Source organism: Oncorhynchus mykiss, chromosome 8 (assembly GCF_013265735.2).
Source record: "Oncorhynchus mykiss isolate Arlee chromosome 8, USDA_OmykA_1.1, whole genome shotgun sequence".
NCBI classification, from domain to species: Eukaryota; Metazoa; Chordata; class Actinopteri; order Salmoniformes; family Salmonidae; genus Oncorhynchus; species Oncorhynchus mykiss.
The window spans coordinates 19,169,829-19,191,128 of record NC_048572.1 but is presented as its reverse complement, the minus strand read 5'-3'; the positions used below and the strand labels follow the sequence as shown (position 1 = coordinate 19,191,128).

Here is a 21,300-nt window from a genome sequence, read left to right as displayed (position 1 = left end):
TCCATAACCTTTCAACTTCAGAGAAAGCTCATTCTGCCACAGGTCATTCCTTAGCTCCATTCTCCCCTTTCCCTTCCTTCATGCTTTTTTCCCTCCATTTTCTTCACTGGGTATTGTTGATTTAGTGGAGCTGGTACAGGCTTCCTTTGTGAAGATAAAAGGAAAAGGTCAGGTTATAAAGTGAGTCTTTTCTCTCTTGTCGTGAGTGACAGATGTGTGGGTTGAGTAATAATAACTACGTTTCCCTTTCTCTGATATTGAAAGAAAGTTACTTTTCGTCGATGTTCTTCTGGATCAAATCTAAAGGAGTGGCTTTTGAATTATAGTTAAGTATTCTACAGTAAGTCTGGCAGATTCAAACCCCTTTGTTCAGTATTACAAACAATTGGTTTGTGTTGGTTTGGTGTTGGTGTACTATTGTAGTTGCATAGTAGTTCATGTTTGTAATAGAATCTATTCCCTGTGGTTTAGAATATTTTTCAGAGAGGTGGGAGGGGGTTCATTTCATTGAATGCTTTTCATATAAGACATTGGCGTTAATTACAGTGCCTGCTTTTGAGTTTTTGGATGGCTTCCTGGTTTGTAATTTCAGCCTGAAAAAGGACTGGTGTTTGGAGCGATGGGGCACATTGGGTGCTAATGAGCCATAAACTCCTAATCCCATTGGAATGGATTAAAAGTACTGATGGTAATTGAATTCTGAAATATGACTAATGTCCCTATGTCCCCAAAGTAAAGAGAAAGCTTGTGAAAATCGATAAAAAAGGGAGATATAGATTTGTTTTGGAACTAGTTGGCGTAACGTGTTGTGGGTGTCTTGAGTGTAGTTAATGTTGTTGGTGCTATAGACACTCAGGTGTAGTAATCAACTAGACATCCTCTATCGGCTTATTCTAGAGATAATTAGAGGTCTATTTCTCTCTCTCACACACACTGACCCTGTTTGTCTGAATCTCTCTTCCTCTTGTTAGTTGCACCGAGTTTATTTTCTTCCAAAATCAGGTGACCAGTAGAGTAGAACTCAATGATGCACAAAGCAATGCAAGTCAATGAAGTGGATATTGGGATCTCTTAGTTGCTTTGCACGGAAACAATGGAGGTTGAGGCCAAAACATACACGCAGTGGCAACATTTGTATGCTTCTTTTATTTTAATTTTACTTGCACATTATCTTCAATTACACTTTTATTTTCATCTTCATTTAGGAAAGTTGTGAGTTCATATCGGATGATTACATTACAAACACTAGTTACTGAGGAGATCAATACTTATGTGCAAGACACAACTCATAGATCTAATACAATAATGAATCTGTGGTTCCCTTATTGAACAGAACCTATAAAAGATACTGCATCTTTAAAATGGTGGTCCATGACATTGCTTCTTTTCCAGGTAGCAAGAAGCTTGTTCTTTAGTTTGGCGCAATTTGTTTTGCAGCTGTGTTTCTCCACAATGCTTATCAAGACTTTTCTTTTCATATGTAACACCGTTGCCTTTGTGAGTCCAATCTTCAAACTGTCTGACTGTCCATGTGAATGAGACAGTATTTAATGCATGGCATTAATGATTCTGCCCAATTCCAAATTCAACCAGAACAAAAAGATGAACTATTTGCATATTTGTAATGAAAATAATTTTCTCAATTTGAATTAATGCATGTAAAAATTAAATTCTAACATTAGGAAGTTAATTGATAGAGATTTCATTTTGTTGTCTTGCACATTTTTCTGCTTTTGTTGATCCGACTGATTCACACTTTGCATTCACCAATATCTCTTCATCCTGCTGTCTCTGATTTGCGTGCCAGGAGGAGCTACTATTCTTACTCATATTACCTGTAAGTAAACAGACAAACAACAACAAAACAGAAACAAACAAACCCAAAATACAATGAGTGCACTTGTCCTTGGTTAGTTATGTAGTGTTTTAAAGATGCAGTATCCTTTTTTCAAGTGAAAACCCTATATCGCTCAAAACCAATTGCCATTGCCATTGACCAGCTCCAACATGCTTTCGAAACACTCTCCAAACCAAAGTCATGATGACCAAAAGCGGTGTTATTTGAAAAAAGAATGCTGCACTCTGTGTCCTGTGTTCAATCTGAGTGCATGTGGTTGTATGTATGTCAGTAACTCATGTATTTCATTCATCTTCTTCATCTCCTGGACCTCCTTTGTCCATTGAAAGGATACGGGGTAAACTGTGTGCCTCTACACGTGCACACTGTTTGTGTTGTATGTCTTTTATATTTCATAAGCCCTTTCCAATTGGTTGCTCTGAATGTTGGTTGCAGAAGGTTTCCTCTTTGGTTTGGTGTAGGATCATCTTCTGCTGTGAGGCTGCTGTAGACAGTAGACAGTCATCTCCACACTGTGGTGCTTTCCACTTGCTAAGGGCTGAAAAATAAAACCTCCCCAATCTGTTGTCCTGACAAGTCTGCCCATGCTCTCACATGCTCTCCCATTCGACATGCTTGCCATTTCACCCTCGCCTCTGTGAGTGTTTTTTTTTATGCTACACAGGCCTCGCATTTACCTCCCCACTCCTCTCATTTTTGTATTTCTCACAATCATGTTTCATTTCATACCTAGAAGTGACACTCAACCTCAAGTGAAGTCAAGTGAATGAGTCTTTTCAGAATTTCAGAGATTATTCCCCCAGACTGAGGATACTTTTTTCTTCTCTCTCTCTCTCTCTCTCTCTCTCTCCCATGAAAATGAAAGACTGTATCAGCTGCACAGTGAACATCTTATGCTGGCTTCGGATAGTCCCTTCATGCAATGTTAGGATATCAAATTTCTTAGCCCACCCTGGGGGACATTTAGCCAATTATATCCTGTTAAGTTGGAATAATTTAACAGCTGAAAGTTACCAATAATGAACCTTAAAATGGTCAATCTGTTTTTCCCAACGGGAAAGAGAGGTATCCCACAGTTTGCCACTATCAAAGATTAAAAGGTACAACATGGGAACTGGATCATTTTCTCACGGCTCTTGGTAAAATTGACCCTGCTGTGCATACCTATTTTGGACCCAATTCAAATGCATGATGGGCAGAAATGAGTATATTCTGACTATAATTGTCATTTAACTAGAACTGTATGAAATTATACAATTTGACATCTTTCTCCTGCTGTCCACCCATCTGTCTCTTCTCTAGTACAAAGAGACCTCCTTTCAATTTCACTAGAGCGGCTCCTTAGTAACCTCATCTCAATGCTTTCATCTAACTGCGAACTGCAATCAGACGATAATTTGTACTGCAGCACCTTTCTTCAGGGTGCACGCAAAGTGGAACTAGGAATAGAATAGAGTGGGTATGTGTTTTCATCGCAGTGCTCCTTTTTACAATACAAATGTAGAGAAACCGGCACAGTCGTAATTGCCCTTGAAATAAAAGCCTCCCAGTCTTGCAGGTGTTCAATCAGCTTTTCTCAACCAGGGGCCAATGAGGGAGTGTGCACACAATCAGTTAAATCGGTCAAACCATTTGGTATATCAATCTTGTTAATCTATAAACCCTATCTACTCCTGTCCAGAGGAAATGATAATGAGACAATCAACCAGACAGTGAGTCCCCAGATTTCTGAATGTCTTGTCAGAAACCCAGATTGGAGATGAGATACGGCAACCTCTCACCTTAGCATGAAGCATATGCCTTTCCCCTTCGAAGCAGAAGTTACTCCTGCATGATTTCGATGCTTGAAATTGGACCCTTTTAGATTTCCCCTATATTTCTGCTACAGTATGTACCGAATGATACTTGACCCTAAGAATACAGTATTTGTGGGGTTTGCACATATTATTGGATGAAAACACTTTTAAACAATTTTAAAAAGGCCAAATGTGGAAGCCAAACCAATGGTCTGTTGTCATGGAGATAACATTTTCTCTTTAATTGATTTCCCTTTAGTCTTAACTGCTGTGTGTAAATAATCGACAACAAGGTATTTTTGTGATATTTAAACCTGCTTGTTTGATCCTTCAGGAAACTGGCCAAGAAGCGCAAAGATGCCATTGGGAATACTCGTCAGGAAATGACCCACATGGTGAATGCCATGGACCGCAGTTATGCTGATCAGAGCACGCTCCACACTGAGGATCCCATGGCCGTCACATTCATGGACTCCCACAACTTCAGCAACAGATGTAAGTATAATAGTCCCTCCACAGATCCCTGGGGAACACCTCCCTCCACAGACACATGATACATGTGAGAAAGCCTCCTGACAGTGAGAACAGAGGAGGCTGGTGGGAGGAGCTATAGGATGACGGGCTCATTGTAATGGCTGGAATGTAGTCAATGGAACAGTACCAAACACATGGAAACGTGTTGACTCTGTTCCATTGATCCCATTACAATGAGCCTGTCCCCTTATAGCTCCTCCCACCTTATAGCTCCTCCCACCAGCCTTCTGACAGTTCGATAACCCCTCTGCCTTACAATGGAAAAGGCCTTAGCACAGAGAATTGTCCTATAAGACAGGCTCTGAAGAGAGGCGTTAAGTTGTACCTTACATGTTTTTACTTTAAAATGCATAAAAGGAAATTCCCAACATGTGAATAAATGCCGTTAATGATTTGAACCGTTGTCCCAGGATATTTGCTAGAATGACTTCTATTCCTATGCTCTGTTCATCTTGACCCTGGTATTTTATCATTCTGTAGTGTGCTGCAGCTTATTCAAGCCTTCTGGAATGTTCCTCATACAATTTTTTTCCCTACAGTGCCTAATGATCCACTTGTGCCAACGGCAGTGCTAGGTGAGGCCCTGGTGCTATGTCATCTGCCCTGCCATGGCTTGTGTTCCTCATGCATATGTCGTTGTCACAGTCCTGTAGCCGCCCATTGTAAACCTGTAGCTGATCCATTTTAAACTATTGTCTCTGTGTTAAGTCTGAGTAGTCAGTCACATACAATTCATGGTATCCTTGAGAATGTATCACTGTCAGAATGACTGGCCTCCATATTCACTTATCCAGTAAGGGGGATAAAATAGGAATTGTTTCCAGATTGTAGATTTCCCCTGGCTGCCAGTATAAAGCACTTGGCCCTCAGCCATGGTAGAGTGGAGACGTGGCAGTCCTCCAGTGAACAGATGAGCAACACTTCAGGGTTTAGGACCCACCCATGAGCCGTTGAATTGAAGCTAAACCCCATTCAGAGACTCACACTTCTGAATGCATTACAACTGTCTACAAGCTCCAAATCCAGCTGAGGGCATTGGTTTAGAGATGAAGAGGGAAAACAAATTCAAACTCAAGTGAAGATTCACATATGACAGATACATTCACCTGAGCCCCAACCTGAAGATGAACCTCCTACATAACACTGTTATAGAATGAAACCAGTCATCCTGTTATATTGTGTGTAAGTCCTTAGCGTCAAGACAGACTTTGTGAGCTGGTGCCATTTTACCACACCCTCAGCCTCTCTGGGACTTGTCTCTGTCTGTGGAGAGTCAAAAAACACATCTGACAGTTTCTATGTAATGGAGTTCCTATGTAATGGAGTTCCTTCCTGATGCCATGAGTGTTCACTCATGGCATCAGGAAGGAGAGTGTTAGACACGGTGACACTAGATACGGTGTAGTCCACACTGACAGAACAAGCAAGCAACCGCTGAGGGTCTTTACTGCTTACTGAAAACCTGAGTTTGATGGGGAATTAAAATTCCCCCTCAGGCCAGTGTGCTTGCTGTGAAAATGTCTTATTTTAGCTCTGTGTTGACGCTGGGCTTGGTAATAGGAAGTGAAGGGTGCAGTTCAAGCCGTGACTCAATCTATCATGTCAGGGCAGAATTAAGAATTACACATTTGCTAATGAGTGAAAATGTCAGCTTAGATAGTCTCTACACTAGAGTGCAGCAGTTCTCTCACGAGTTTAGTGTCACTCATCCTAGATCCCGGCCACTGCAGAAGTGTCTGGCTGTCTCGCCATAGCTCTCTAGAAAGCCATTTGCAAATGTGTAAGAAAGTCAATGTTGTGTGTTGGTCATGTAGTATAGTCGAATCTGTCGTCGTTGTTTGGTGATCACCACCACCACCCTAACGTTCCAGACATGTCACGGCATTATATATATGTATGTATATGTATGTATATGTGTGTGTGTGTGTGTGTGTGTGTGTGTGTGTGTGTGTGTGTGTGTGTGTGTGTGTGTGTGTGTGTGTGTATACACATTCACAGTTGAAGTCGGAAGTTTACATACACCTTACCCAAATTTAAACTACATTACACTACATTAAACTACATTACATTTAAACTAAGTTTTTCACAATTCCTGACATTTAATCCTAGTAAATATTCCCTGACTTAGGTCAGTTCGGATCACCACTTTATTTTAAGAATGTGAAATGTCAGAATAATATTAGAGAATTATTTATTTCAGGTTTTATTTCTTTCATCAAAATACCAGTGGTTCAGAAGTTTACATTCACTCAAATAGTATTTGGTAGCATTGCCTTTAAATTGTTTAACTTGGGTCAAATGTGTCGGGTAGCCTTCCACAAGCTTCCCACAATAAGTTGGGTGGGAAGCATTCCTCCTGAGTCAGGTTTGTAGGCCTCCTTGCTCACACATGCTTTTTCAGTTCTGCCCACAAATGTTCTATGGGATTGAGATCAGGGCTTTGTGATGGGCACTTCAATACCTTGACTTTGTTTTCCTTAAGTAATTTTGCCACAGCTTTGGAAGCATGCTTGGAGTCATTGTCCGTTTGGAAGAGCCATTTGCGACCAAGCTTTAACTGATGTCTTGAGATGTTGCGTTAATATATCCACATCGTTTTCCCTCCTCATGATGCCATCTATTTTGTGAAGTGCACCAGTCCCTCCTGCAGCAAAACACCCCCACAACATGATAATGCCACCCCTGTGCTTCACTGTGCTTCACTGTTGGGATGGTGTACGATCTTTGTCCCCATGAGCAGTTGCAAACCGTAGTCTGGCTTTTTCATGATGGTTTTGGAGCAGTGGCTTCTTCCTGGCCTTTCAGGTTATGTCAATATAGGGACTTGTTTTACTGTGGATATAGCTACTTTTGTACCTGTTTCCTCCAACATCTTCATAAGGTCATATGCTTCATATGCTGTTGTTCTGGGATTGATTTGCACTTTTCGCACTAAAGTATGTTCATATCTAGGAGACAGAACGCGTCTCCTTCCTGAGTGGTATGACAGCTGCGCGGTCCCATGGTGTTTATACTTGCGTACTATTGTTTGTACAGATGAACGTGGTACCTTCAGGCATTTGGAAATTGCTACCAAGGATGAACCAGACTTGTGGTCTCCAATTTTTTTTTCTGTTGTCTTGGCTGATTTCTTTAAATTTTCCCATGATGTCAAGCAAAGAGGCACTGAGTTTGAAGGTAGGCCTTGAAATACATCCACAGGTACACCTCCAATTGACTCAAATGTAAGCCATGACATAATTTTCTGGAATTTTCCAAGTTGTTTAAAGGCACCATCAACTTAGTGTATGTAAACTTATGACCCACTGGATTGTGATACAATTCCGACTTCAACTTCCGACTTCAACTGTATATATGTGTGTGTGTGTGTGTGTGTGTGTGTGTGTGTGTGTGTGTGTGTGTGTGTGTGTGTGTGTGTGTGTGTGTGTGTATATATTTATTTGTATTATATATGTACTACAAACCCTGTGTGCTAACTGTTGACCTAGCTAAAAGCTCTTGTTTTTTTCTTTTCTTGCTGTCCTAATTGTAAAGTGCCAATTACCGGTAAGTGCATGTGACCAGTGTGTGTGGAAAGTGTCCCAAAGTGCTCAATGAAATGAAAAGAAATTGATTGCCAGAGAACATATACTGGATGATTTATCCATTAGATAGATGTGTCTGTAATAGTAGCTAACTTCCCCTCCACTGACAGGCCCTTAAACCGTGACTTAACATTCCCCTAAACTTACATCTGGGGGGTGGTAGTAGCTCAGGAGCTAGCCAAGCAAGAAGGATGTACAGCTCATGGCTCAGTAGGTCATGTGATTGATTGCCGCTAGATCATGCTGGGATTTAGAGGGGTGTAGATTCTTCCTGAGGAGAACCTGGGACTCAACAGCCAACCACCTCACTTTCCCACACGCACACCCACACACACTCGCTCCACTCTCACACAGACACACACACGCACTCATCTCCTGTCTCCCGGGCAGGCTGTTAAATGGCTATGTGTCTGAGGGGTTGACATGGTTCAGATAAGACATTAAAGGGCACATATGGTGCCTGTCAGGCCTGAGAGTGTCCTACCCTCACACTGCCTCTCAGTGAAGCCCCTGTGTCTGTCCATCTGTTTGTCTGCTGGGAAAGGCAGGCACACCACTCCTCGACTATTTCAACCTCCGTCTTGCCCACTCACCAAGCTGACTCGACACGTCAGTGGCTGCCAGGTGCCATGTGGCTTACATCCCTCACAGCTTAGCTGTTTCACTAGGGAGTTGCTTTAGATACATAGTGTACTGGCAGGAGCCATGTTATTTGCCAGAAAGAAAATGCTATGTTCATTGCCATTTTTGCAAGAAAACCATGTTGTTTTGTAAGAGAATCACACCCAATGTGGTTATAATGAGGGATTCGTCATGATTTCCACACAGGTCAGATATGTGCTCTGTGAGTGTTTGTGATGTTGAATGATAATGGTCCTTCACAAGCCTGTGTGTTCCTCACCAACGTGTGATTTCCCTGGACAGATGAGAACCACACTGCAGCTGCTGCAGAGTCCAGTCGGCTGCTGGACGTCCCTCGGTACCACTGTGAGGGGACAGAGTCGCCCTACCAGACCGGTCAGCTGCACCCAGCCATCAGGGTGGCTGACCTGCTCCAACACATAAACCTGATGAAGACCTCCGACAGCTACGGCTTCAAGGAGGAATATGAGGTCAGACCCCACGACTCTAGTCTACAGTATACCCATTACATAACACAAGGCCTTAAGACTCTAGTTTATACTTATAACATAGCATATTTACGGTGGTCCTAAATGGCAGAGTAGCTTTTAAAATTAAGTGACAGACCCTTAGGGCCACCATACAGCTTAGCTAAATGTATGTGGTCCTCAGCCCTCAAGGCAGTCTTCCTTATAGTCTCGCTATTCAAACCGTCAACACACCTTTAACTTCATGCAATTCTAATCTGGTTCAAATTAAACATACAACTCCATTTCTGGGACGTTCTTAAAAAATACAATATTCCTTCAGTGAAGAACAAGCTAAAATGTTATAGGGATTGTGTCACATCCTGTCGTGGTTCTGCACCGCTCGCTGTGTAGACTGGATGGGCGACCACAGCCCTGCACAGAGAGTTTCCTGTCAGCGGGTGGTTTGCAAGTGAGACGCTCTACACTGCTTGCAGAGGTTTAGAGACGTTCAGTTTCTTGCTCTGCAGCCTTTGAAAGATCAAAGGCTTAGTTTAGAGTGTTGTGAAAAAAGTTACAGGCAAAGACTTCTATGGCTCAGCTCTGATAGTCATCTCCCCAGAGATTACTTCACAATTATGCTGTTGTTCATTCTAGTGGAATTGTGTCTGTTTAAATGTGACGTCCTGTTATAGTATTAGATAATGATCACATTGGTGAAGACCAAATGTAGAGGTTTTGAGCATCAAACCCCACACTGCATTTACTCTCCAGCCCTTTGTACTTCAATGGACAGTAGAATAATTCATTTAACTTTTTTTTATTGGCCACATTGTTGCCAGGAATTTTGTCGCATTTGCCACCTTGTGTGTCTTGTTTTCTGAGACCCAACAGGCCAGACATCGAAGCTTTGAAGTGATGGTTCTTCGACAGACATACAATAGAAAAGTCCATAGAAAACTGCCTTTTGATTATATTGCAGTGCCTTACCCACCGTCTAGGCAGTAGTGTTGTACATACTTGCTAAATGTGTTTTCTTATCAGCCTCACTCACTCTGTTTCATTCTGTTTGGTATGCAGAGTTTTTTTGAAGGCCAGTCCGCTTCCTGGGACGTGGCAAAGAAAGACACTAACAGAACCAAGAACCGCTATGGAAACATCATTGCATGTAAGTCTTGTATTTAACTTCTAATAAAGTTGCTAGGTGTTAATGCCTTCTTTTGGCTAGTGTCCTTTTAGGAATGAGCTTATTAAAATGGCAAACCATAAAATTGATATGTTATCATATCCTTGCCTGACTCCTCCTAATCTCAGAAAATGTGGAAGAATAATTTCGATTGGACTTGCTGTCGGGGAAATAAAACTAGCCAGCCTATTAACCCATGTTGTTTTACAGACGATCATTCTAGAGTGATCCTGCAACCAATGGAAGACGACCCTTCCTCTGACTACATCAACGCCAACTACATTGACGTAAGTGGCGCAGCCTCCTCCATTGGCGAACGTGTGCGACACGACCGTCCTTCTCTCGTATGTGAGGCCTTCTATGCATGTCTTTGTCAACAATATGAATACAGCTTTTATTTCCCTCCTTCAGTCAAAGTGCTTGTACTCACTGACATTGTTGTGCTTTCTTTCACTCTTGCCTATGATTTGGGCTGTAGATATGGCTGTACAGGGATGTAAGTATCACTGTAGGGGACCTCACCACACCTCATGTTTCCCACTCTCCCTCCTCGTTCACCTCTGGTTACTTCTAACAACATCTGCACGGAAACGCATGAGATGTTCTCCCGTCTCCCACCCCCCCTCTTTTTTGATTTGATCCTACCATTCTGTTGTTCATCAGCTTCTCTCATTTCACATGTCCTCATGCCCGACGTGTACATCCCTGAACCGTGTGCTACTGTTCTCTATAGGAATGGTTGTTATATTTACAAGACGGTGGTCGCCTGTGTTTTTCTTTTGTTGCCTCCCCTACTGTGCCTGTACCCAGCCAGATCAAATCTGATAGGGATCGTTTGGAGTGTTAGGACCTATTGACTCTATAAAGGAACTTAGTACATAAGCAGCCAATTACAATAATGTAGAATTCCTACGAAGTAATCAATAATGAAACATTCTTGGCAATTAAAGTACACCGGAGTTGAGCTTCACAAAGCAATACATGTCAATTTAATGGACAGATAGTCAAGGCACAAGAAGGAAATGTGCTCTCATTGAAAGTTTCTATTAGTGAATGAATGGATACATGAGAACAGCTCTGTGCATATTAGCACATAAAGCCATTGACATTCATGAAGATAGATCTCATGCAGTCCAAGCTGGGGTTGAGGCACGGTGTGGTATGTAGTAGTCTGCTGTTGTTGCTACACTATATAAAAGTATTACCCAATGATATTAACATATTGTGATTGTTGCACTTTTCAGGGGTATCAGAGGCCAAGTCATTACATTGCAACTCAAGGTAAGAATAAGTACCCCTCCCACCTCTAAAGAATGATTTGATTCTCATATAGTTATCAGATTGCGTTGTATTTAGTTCACATATTGCATTGATTGATTGATGGATATGTGTTGTCCTCTCCAGGGCCTGTCCATGAGACAGTCTATGATTTCTGGAGGATGGTCTGGCAAGAGCAGTCTGCCTGTATCGTCATGGTCACCAACCTCGTGGAAGTTGGACGGGTAGGTGACAGTGTCATATTACTGCCAGATCCAAAAGCACAAGAGGCCAATGTACTATAGGCCCTTGATCAGTCTTCATATATTAATCTTACATACTGTATACCTGGGCATATATTGTGTGTATTGATGTGTGTGTAGTATTTAAAGATGTCTTTTGTTTTAAATGAATTAAATACTCATGTTCTTGTAGGTGAAGTGTTACAAGTACTGGCCCGATGATGCTGAGGTCTATGGTGATTTCAAAGTGACGTTTGTGGAAGTGGAGCCCCTTGCTGAATATGTGGTCAGAACGTTCACCTTGGAGAGGGTGAGTCATTCCTTTATCCACTCCTCACGCCTATGTTCAACAGTTTGATCTATAACCGTTAAAGGGGCAATCTGGGATTGGTACATCCACCACTTTGTTGTTGTATGATTGACCCTTAAAATCAACACATATTGCAAATGTGGAATTCAGACTGGACCCAGACCAGTTGTGAACTAATAACCTGCATGTTCTCTGTCATCAGAGAGGCTTTAATGAGCTGCGCGAGGTGAAGCAGTTTCATTTCACCGGCTGGCCTGACCACGGAGTGCCCTACCACGCCACGGGCCTCCTCTCCTTCATCCGCCGGGTCAAGATTTCCAACCCCCCCAGCGCTGGGCCCATCGTGGTGCACTGCAGGTAAGCCCCTAACACGTCACTTCCTCTACGCTCTCACAGCCAGATATTCTGAGAAAACAGGTGCTTCCGATGAACTTTTATTTGATCTCTCACATGTGAAGTGTGCACACGGACTAGCTAGCATGCTTCAATATTATCAACCACAGCTAGCCTACTGTTGATACAATTTCACCGTGCCCCTTGGCAGGATGTGGTTGTTGTGGATGTTGTTGAACAATGCACACGCTTGTCAATTTAGTCGTGTGCACAGTTCAAGTTTCATGTTTTATTAGTCGAATGTACAGGATACACATGGTATACATCGTCCAATGAAGTGCTTACTTGCAGGTTCCTTCTGGACAATGCAACAACAATAATAAATAATACAAGATAAGAATAGGAACATAAAGTAAATGGCTCAGTAGAATAGAATAAGCATCAGTATAATACAGGGAGACACAATTTATAGTCCAATATTTACATGTGTATTGGGGGAGGGGGGGGGGGGGGGTTATGGATTGAGCGTCATTGTTGTGTGTACTGTACAAAGGTTAGATATGTAGGCTGTTGAAGTGTAGTGTTGTGCAGCCATGCTCACCTTCCGGTCCTCTCGCTGCCCTCTCTCCCTGGTCAGCGCCGGAGCCGGACGCACAGGCTGTTACATCGTCATCGACATCATGCTGGACATGGCGGAGAGAGAGGGCGTGGTGGACATCTACAACTGTGTGAAGGCTCTGCGCTCCAGACGCATCAACATGGTACAGACTGAGGTGACTACTAGACCCACTGCCACACACCTCACCAATTAACATTAACACCATTCACCATTACTGTCCGTCTGTGCATTTCATGCTACTGTATGTATGGACTGTCTGGAGATGCAGTGCCTTCCCCTTGCTGAGTGTGTGTCTGTGGTCCGGCCACAGGAGCAGTACATCTTCATCCATGACGCCATCCTAGAAGCCTGTCTGTGTGGCGAGACGGCCATCCCTGCCTGCGAGTACAAAGCAGCTTACTACGACATGATCAGGATAGACTCACAGAGCAACTCCTCACACCTCAAAGATGAATTCCAGGTACTGGAGGCCTTCCATATTTATTGGGGCATAAAGTTCTGTTTAACTCCTCAGGCTTTCATGTCTCGTACAACAATAAAAAACGGCAATAAAGACAGGGAAATAGATCATGACTACGTCCCAAATGACACCCTATTCCCTATAGAGTCGACTACCAGGGTTCTGGTCAAAAGTAGTACACTCTAAAGGGAATAGGGTGCCATTTGGGACATATCCCATGTCTCCTAACAAACAATGTTCCCTGACTTGTGGTTTCATGTTATTTGTGTTGTTTTCAGACACTGAACTCGGTGACCCCTCAGCCCCAGCCAGAGGACTGCAGCATCGCCCTGCTTCCCAGGAACCACGAGAAGAACCGCTTCATGGACATGCTGCCTCCAGACCGCTGTCTGCCCTTCCTCATCACTATCGACGGGGAGAGCAGTAACTACATCAACGCTGCCCTCATGGATGTAAGTGTCCTCTCCCCTCATGCATGCATAAACATAGTATATAAATGCATATACACATGCATGTACAGTTGATGTCGGAAGTTTACATACCTTAGCCAAATACATTTAAACTCAGTTTTTTACAATTCCTGCCATTTAATCTAATTCTAGTAAAAAGTCCCTGTTTTAGGTCAGTTAGTATCACCACTTAATTTTAAGAATGTGAAATGTCAGAATAATAGTAGAGAGAATTATTTATTTCAGCTTTTATTTCTTTCATCACATTCCCAGTGGGTCAGACGTTTATATACACTCAATTAGTATTTGGTAGCATTGCCTTTAAATTGTTTAACTTGGGTCAAATGTTTTGGGTAGCCTTCCACAAGCTTCCCACCATAAGTTGGGTGAATTTTGGCCCATTCCTCCTGACAGAGCTGGTGTTACTGAGTCAGGTTTATAGGCCTCCTTGCTTGCACACGCTTTTTCAGTTCTACCCACAAATTTTCTTTTGGATTGAGGTCAGGGCTTTGTGATGGCCACTCCAATACCTTGACTCTGTTGTCCTTAAGCCATTTTGCCAAAACTTTGGAAGCATGCTTGGGGTCATTGTCCATTTGGAAGACCCATTTGCGACCAAGCTTTAACTGATTTCTTGAGATGTTGCTTCAATATATCCACATCATTTTCCCTCCTCGTGATGCCATCTATTTTGTGAAGTGCATCAGTCCCTCCTGCAGCAAGGCACCCCCACAACATGATGCTGCCACCCCCGTGCTTCACAGTTGGAATGGTGTTCTTTGGATTGCAAACCTCCCCCTTTTTCCTCCAAACATAACAATGGTCAATATGGCCAAACAGGTCTATTTTTGTTTAATCAGACCAGAGGACATTTCTCCAGAAAGTACGATCTTTGTCCCCATGTGCAGTTGCAAACCGTAGTCTGGCTTTTTTTATGGCGGTTTTGGAGTAGTGGCTTCATCCTTACTGAGCGGCCTTTCAGATTATGTTGATTTAGGACTCGTTTTACTGTGGATATAGATACTTTTGTACCGTTTTCCTCCAGTATCTTCACAAGGTCCTTTGCTGTTGTTCTGGGATTGATTTGTACTTTTCACACCAAAGTACGTTAATCTCTAGGACAGAACGCATCTCCTTCCCGAGCGGTATGATGGCTGCGTGGTCCCATGGTGTTTATACTTGCGTACTATTGTTTGTACAGATGAATGTGGTACCTTCAGGCATTTTGAAAATCCTCCCAAGGATGAACCAGACTTGTGGAGGTCTACAATTTTTTTTCTGAGGTCTTGGCTGATTTCTTTAGATTTTCCCGTAATGTCAAGCAAAGAGGCACTGAGTTTGAAGGTAGACCTTGAAATACATCCACAGGTACACCTCCAATTGACTCAAATGACGTCAATTAGCCTTTCAGAAGCCATGACATCATTTTCTGTTCTTTTCCAAGCTGTTTAAAGGCACAGTCAACTTAGTGTATGTAAACTTCTGACCCACTGGAATTGTGATACAGTGAATTATAAGTGAAATAATCTGTCTGTAAACAATTGTTGGAAAAATTACTTGTGTCATGCACAAAGTAGATGTCCTAACCGACTTGCCAAAACTATAGTTTGTTAACCAGACATTTGTGGAGTGGTTGAAAAACAACTTTTAATGACTCCAACATAAGTGTATGTAAACTTCCGACTTCAACTGTATGCACACACACACACACACACACTCACTCGACTTACTAAGTGAACTAGATGTTGTCTGAATGTGTAGTAGCGACAGAAAGCTAGAGACAAATCCAGGTGCATACTGTTCTGTTTTCTGTACTCTTTTGGAAAATGTTAGAGGACTGATATTCATTGTATCTTTAATGTGTGCTCAAGGCTTTTAGTTATTTTTTTGGCTATCCTTCTATTATTTTCTGGCAGTTCAAGTAGTGATGTTAATGAAAATAACACACAAAAAATTGCTACATTTTTATACATTTAAGAAAACAATTTTGGTCATCTAACTCTTCAACTATATCAATCTGACAGTATTCTTCAAGATGGCTATTCACATGGACCTAAATTACACTTGTTCTTTTAATCATTTGGATTTTCAAATAAATCAGAAGTCCCCCCACTAAGTTTGATCCGTCTGATAGAAGGCCGGGGTAAGTGAAACAAGTGCAGTGTATAAACCACATTATATTTTATTATTAGTTCAAACAATACTCCAGCTGGTAACTTTACAACAGTTTTCACATATTACTACAGTTTTCACATATTACAACCTTATCCACATATTACAACCGTATTACAACCGTATCCACATATTACAACCGTATTACAACCGTATCCACATATTACAACAGTATGCATCACTATTAGAACTCTTGGATCAGGATTATCTTAGTTTGATATCAGGATCTGTGCCAGAAAGTGAATCCATCTTCTGGGAATTATCTTGTCATAGATGTGTACTTGATAGAAGGATGAGAAGCCACCCCATAGCTGTACCCTCCTTGCAATACATTGCATATAGCAGAGATAATGTGGTTGGTGACCTTCCTAAACATGACCATGCTTTTTTCTTCTGTGTTATACAGTATATTTTATGCAAAGAGGTTGAATTCAAATCCTCATCTCAGTCCTTGCTAGAACTCCAATAGAAATTTGAAATTTGTATCTGAATGAGACAAACCTCTATGAATAAAAACCTATGTCTTGACATAGACCTTGGGGAGATGGTATTTCATATGCACAGAGAGTTTTGCCAGATTATGAGCTTTTTTTATTTGGAGGGCAATTTTAAATCACTTCCTCGTACGTTTTACAAACTTTTGGACTTTTTCTAACCAAGCCGTCAGAAGAATACCAGGTAATTTCTGAACTTTTCCCTTCTCAATAATGAAATGCTTCTAACTATACTGGATTTGTTTCATGGCTTAATTAAGATGTATGTCAGCAGAACTTCATTTAATTGATATAAGGTTGCTAGAAGCATGCCCACCCCAAGGATTGCCCTGGTTTTAAATGTGAAAGTTCTCCACATTCCTTGCATGGTCACATTGTTCATTGTGACAGATGTATCATATTGCCTAGAATGTGTTCTCTGTATGTCTGCAGACTCAGTGCTATGAGATGTTACATGGTTCTTTGTTGACTTTCGTCCACTGTAGAGCTACAGACAGCCAGCGGCCTTCATCGTAACCCAGCACCCTCTGCCCAACACAGTCAAGGACTTCTGGAGGCTGGTGTATGACTACGGCTGCACTTCCCTGGTGATGCTCAACGAGATTGACCTAGCGCAGGTAATAAATACCTGACCACCTCACCCTCTTGCATTCACTGCTGTGGACCCTGATTCCAAATGTCATTGTGCATTTTCGAATACGGTTCCTAAGGTTTGAGTGAAGGTACATGTCATTGCTAAGGTTGTTGTTGTTGTTGTTGTTGTCAATCAGGGCTGCCCTCAGTATTGGCCTGAAGAGGGGACGCTTCGCTACGGTCCTGTCCAAGTTGAATGCATGTCCTGCTCCATGGATTGTGACGTCATCAGCCGTCTCTTCAGAATATGTAACCTCACTAGAGTAAGTAGCTAGTATCCCATAATGTATTACCCTTACCTTAAGTTGTGTCTGAAGGCCAATTGTGATAGAACCCACAACAATCGATTGTTTACTTTTGCCACAGCCAGGAGCTAGCATAATTAGTATCGTCTGAATTCATGAATGTTGACAGACGGACCGATGTTAGCAAAGCTGCATTGGATGCAGAAACTTCCTCAAAAGCACTTCAAACTAAGTTTGGTAGTGTCGATACTCATGAAGAACCTGTCCATGTTTTCTTCCCCGCAAGAATGTGGTTACTTTTGCAGTAATATCTGAATATTCCAATTGTCTGATAGTTCCATCAAGCCACCGGTGAGTTCGTTCACGTCTGCTAAATCAATCCACATCTGAGTGCCCAATGGAATACAATACAACTTTATTGTCCATGTTACAGCAAACAACAGAGTTTTGAGTGATACAATTTCAGCAATTATTTCAGTATAATGCGCGTAAACAAAATTCCTGCAAACTCATCCAACCACCAAACTTAGTTGAAAGTGCTTTTGAGAGAGTTTCTGCTTGCAATGCAGCTTTGCTAACATCTAACCGTCTCTTTACATGCTTGAATTTGGACTATGCTAATTATGATAGTGCCTGGCTGTGGATTTTGTCACTATGGGCCTTCAGACACAACTCAAGGTGAGGATACCAGTCAAGGTTATAGTACTTGGATGGTTCGATGAGAATAATGCTATGAAGTTGAGAGTAAGAGCCAAAATGGCTGCCGTTGCTGATGTGTGCTTCTGTGTTCCCCACAGCCTCAGGAGGGCTATCTGATGGTGAGGCAGTTTCAGTACCTGGGCTGGGCAGCCCACAGAGAAGTCCCAGCGTCAAAGCGTTCCTTCCTGAAGCTCATACTGCAGGTGGACAAGTGGCAGGAGGAGTGTGAAGAGGGAGAGGGACGCACAATCATCCACTGCCTGTGAGTGTACACACACCCTCCACCACCACCACCACCACCACCACTCCCACACACTAACACCTACATGCATGCTTTCAAATAAAAATCTGATCATCTCTATTCCACCTGCACCCACCTATTATATTTCACAAGTTTAGCAGTTCAGTAGAAAAGTCACCCAGCCAACCTCACACCTCTACCCTTGTGTTCCTGTGCTGTAGAAACGGAGGCGGGCGCAGTGGGATGTTCTGTGCTATCAGCATTGTGTGTGAGATGATCAAGAGGCAGAATGTGGTGGACGTGTTCCACGCAGTCAAGAGCCTGAGGAACAGCAAGCCCAACATGGTGGACAGCCCGGTAAGACAGGCCAACTAACTGACTCCAGATCAGTCAAACTGAGTTTCAGACAGATGTATCTCTGACTCATTATGGTGCTAATATATCAGCATAGGCCTACGCCACCTCTCATTTCTGGTGATATTCACTTATGATATTTCCTGGAGAAATCGTGAGAGAAGTCTGTCAATAATATGGAGGTATTAGAGAACAGATAGCAACACCTCACATTAGATTTGTTTTGCAGATTGTGTTTAAATACATTTTAGCCAAGCAATATTGTCAAAACTATCCAACAATGATAATGTTATGGATCACCGAGAAGTGAACAGAAGAGTCTGTTGAGTATTTAAAATAAACTGTTGTGGGCTAACATGAAAGACTCCTCACCTCATCCTTTACACAGCCTATGCAGCCCTGTGTTAAAGTTCCCTCTTAAATTCACTGCCAGAGAATAGATAACATATTTTTATGTTAAGAATTGAAAATACCTTTCAGTAGTGATTCAACTTGTTATCAGCATGTTATTACTGTATCTTTCATCATATTCTGTTGTACCGTGTTTAGCACCACAGCGGTTAATACAATGTGTTTTCTTCTGAACAGGATCAGTACCGCTTCTGCTACGACCTTGCTCTGGAGTTCATCGAGACCTCTTAACCAAGAAGACGGGACGGAACAGAACTCTGGATCTTGGCAACCATTCCACCGCTACAGATTGGGTGGAGGCGGACATCATTAACTAAGCACATACAGACTGCTATAGATGGTTTGGGATTTTTTTTTGAGAAATCTTTAATGTTTCTAGTTGTACTGGGAGTATGATGTGAGTGGTTTGTAAATGTCTCCATTGTACAGTACTTCGCCGTATTCAGTGCCACAGAAACAAGTGTCGGCCACTAGGCCCCATTTGCTTCAATGTCTTTTGTAGATGCAGTTATTATTTTGTGCAGCCATTGTCGAAAAGGGTAACACTAATGCCAAGGTGTTGCATGCAACAACAAAAAAAAAGCAAACTTTTTTTTCTTCTATATTATCAGCATTATTGTCAACGAACAATATATTTCTATAGAAGTCCATCACAAATGTGAAAGAAAAAATATTGCGCTCTATACATGAATAGAAGTGCTAACGTGACATTGGCTTGGTAATGTTTGTATCGTGCTCTGATGGCTGACTCATTTTGGTTTTTATTTTGTAGCAAATCTTAATCATAAGCCAAAGACTTATGTAAATATGTCTATATGGATAAAGCATATTGTTTGTATTTATTGTTTACTTGTATTATTTTTTGAAAGCTAAAAACAATCATCTTCATTCCATTTTTACCTAGCTATGACTTTAAACTGTAAACATTTATTGTTGTTTATAAGTATTAGAATCCATTTCAGTAGTGTATCTTGTTTTCAAATTTTTCTTATCCTCTATGTGATGTTAGTGGTTTATTTGTGTAAAATAATGCTTGTGAATTCTACCCATGCAGATAGAATATCAGAAGGTCAAGTGGTGACTATAAAATAGTTATATTTTTTTCTGATGATCTCTCAACCTGCAATGGTATTTTGGAAAAACAAAAGAAACATGGCGGAGAAAAAAAGGGGAATTCTAATCAGTATTAGATACAGCTTATTAGGATGTAAGCCAACGCAGCAGAGGCAGGTGTGCGGCCAGCCATACTGATGTGGGACATGAGTGGACCTCCTGGAGAAAAGGAAGCAAGTCATTATCATGTGCAGTTTAGTCATGTTTCATACATTATTTTGTCTGTAGCTGTTGGCTTATTGGCTGTAATAAAAAAATAAAAAAATCTTTGAATAAAATGTCATTGTGTAAGACATCGTTAGTATCATTGCAGGCGAGATGATGTTTAGTTTGGTCATATGTGTGATATGTTAGCTGTTCACAAACGATTCACTTTATTGTTTTAATCTGATCACTACATGTTAGATACAGATATATTTGTCTGAAGACACTGTGCTGCCTTTTGTGTTTTCATTTCCACTCTAATCCAGTGCTTTGCAGAACTGCAAGTCACTAAACACTTACAAGTGTCATTTTCTGGTGTGATGTGAATCATAGGTATTGTGACTGATATACCATTGTTCTGTAGCGTTGTTCTCATAGCTACTTAGTGAGTTGTGGTTAGTTGTTTCTGGTTTCCGGCTGCAGTGTGTGTGCTCCTGTAACACCTGCTGCAGCCCTCGTGACTCATAGATGACTGCTCTCTCTCTCTGTGTCACTGAGTTGTTCACTGTAGGGTATAGAGAGACTTCATACTAAAATATAAGCACTGGCACTTAGGTTATACCAAAACCTCGGGTCAACCTTTTGCTGATCCATGGAGAAGATGGCATCTCCTCTCTAGGTTTCCTTTAGTGTACACATAGTCTGGGTCACCCAGGGTCCAAATGGAAAGGATGGCTATGACATTGGAAAAGTTCACCCGCTCTCTTGATGCCAAGTCTCTCCCTAGAGTACTGCAGATACAATCTGGATATTATTTCCAAGGTAAGACTGAAGAAGCCCTTATTTAAGTCATTTTTCAATGGACTGGAATATAATATAATTTGAGTTTAAAGTAACGGGTCAAGGCTATGCAGTATTTTACTATGCAATTATATAAACATTAGGTATTTCACGTTACAAAATTCAACATATAACTGATGTCAATTATTATTTTTAACTGGAGCTTTGAAAAAAATATTGTTTGGTAAAATGTATACGTTTTCATGAATAGTATATAAATTCTTAATAAATGAATTAT

The 21,300-nt window shown here is 41.5% G+C and overlaps 2 protein-coding genes across 21 annotated transcripts in view; both read left to right on the top strand.

Moving 5' to 3' along the window:
• The window catches only part of LOC110529548 (receptor-type tyrosine-protein phosphatase kappa), a 163,225-nt gene extending 142,869 nt beyond the window's left edge, over positions 1 to 20,356 (top strand). For 2 of the 20 annotated variants that reach the window (XM_036984931.1, XM_036984935.1), the window contains 21 exons: positions 1,808 to 1,837; positions 3,989 to 4,149; positions 4,728 to 4,763; positions 7,723 to 7,734; positions 8,697 to 8,884; positions 9,941 to 10,028; positions 10,257 to 10,390; positions 10,525 to 10,542; positions 11,291 to 11,327; positions 11,451 to 11,548; positions 11,739 to 11,855; positions 12,058 to 12,212; positions 12,826 to 12,961; positions 13,118 to 13,267; positions 13,546 to 13,719; positions 16,549 to 16,566; positions 16,868 to 16,999; positions 17,153 to 17,278; positions 18,058 to 18,221; positions 18,422 to 18,557; positions 19,143 to 20,356. In XM_036984931.1, the coding sequence (XP_036840826.1) occupies positions 1,808 to 1,837; positions 3,989 to 4,149; positions 4,728 to 4,763; positions 7,723 to 7,734; positions 8,697 to 8,884; positions 9,941 to 10,028; positions 10,257 to 10,390; positions 10,525 to 10,542; positions 11,291 to 11,327; positions 11,451 to 11,548; positions 11,739 to 11,855; positions 12,058 to 12,212; positions 12,826 to 12,961; positions 13,118 to 13,267; positions 13,546 to 13,719; positions 16,549 to 16,566; positions 16,868 to 16,999; positions 17,153 to 17,278; positions 18,058 to 18,221; positions 18,422 to 18,557; positions 19,143 to 19,196 (2,164 nt within the window). In that variant the 3' untranslated portion in view covers positions 19,197 to 20,356. The remainder of the gene's footprint in view (positions 1 to 1,807; positions 1,838 to 3,988; positions 4,150 to 4,727; positions 4,764 to 7,722; positions 7,735 to 8,696; positions 8,885 to 9,940; positions 10,029 to 10,256; positions 10,391 to 10,524; positions 10,543 to 11,290; positions 11,328 to 11,450; positions 11,549 to 11,738; positions 11,856 to 12,057; positions 12,213 to 12,825; positions 12,962 to 13,117; positions 13,268 to 13,545; positions 13,720 to 16,548; positions 16,567 to 16,867; positions 17,000 to 17,152; positions 17,279 to 18,057; positions 18,222 to 18,421; positions 18,558 to 19,142) is intronic. The other 18 variants (XM_036984939.1, XM_036984936.1, XM_036984932.1 and 15 more) reach the window with 17 other exon arrangements.
• A 380-nt stretch (positions 20,357 to 20,736) lies between these two features.
• LOC110529549 (protein THEMIS) overlaps positions 20,737 to 21,300 on the top strand; it is an 8,214-nt gene continuing 7,650 nt past the window's right edge. The window contains exon 1 of the mRNA XM_021611808.2: positions 20,737 to 21,044. Within this exon, the coding sequence (XP_021467483.1) occupies positions 20,945 to 21,044 (100 nt within the window). The 5' untranslated portion in view covers positions 20,737 to 20,944. The remainder of the gene's footprint in view (positions 21,045 to 21,300) is intronic.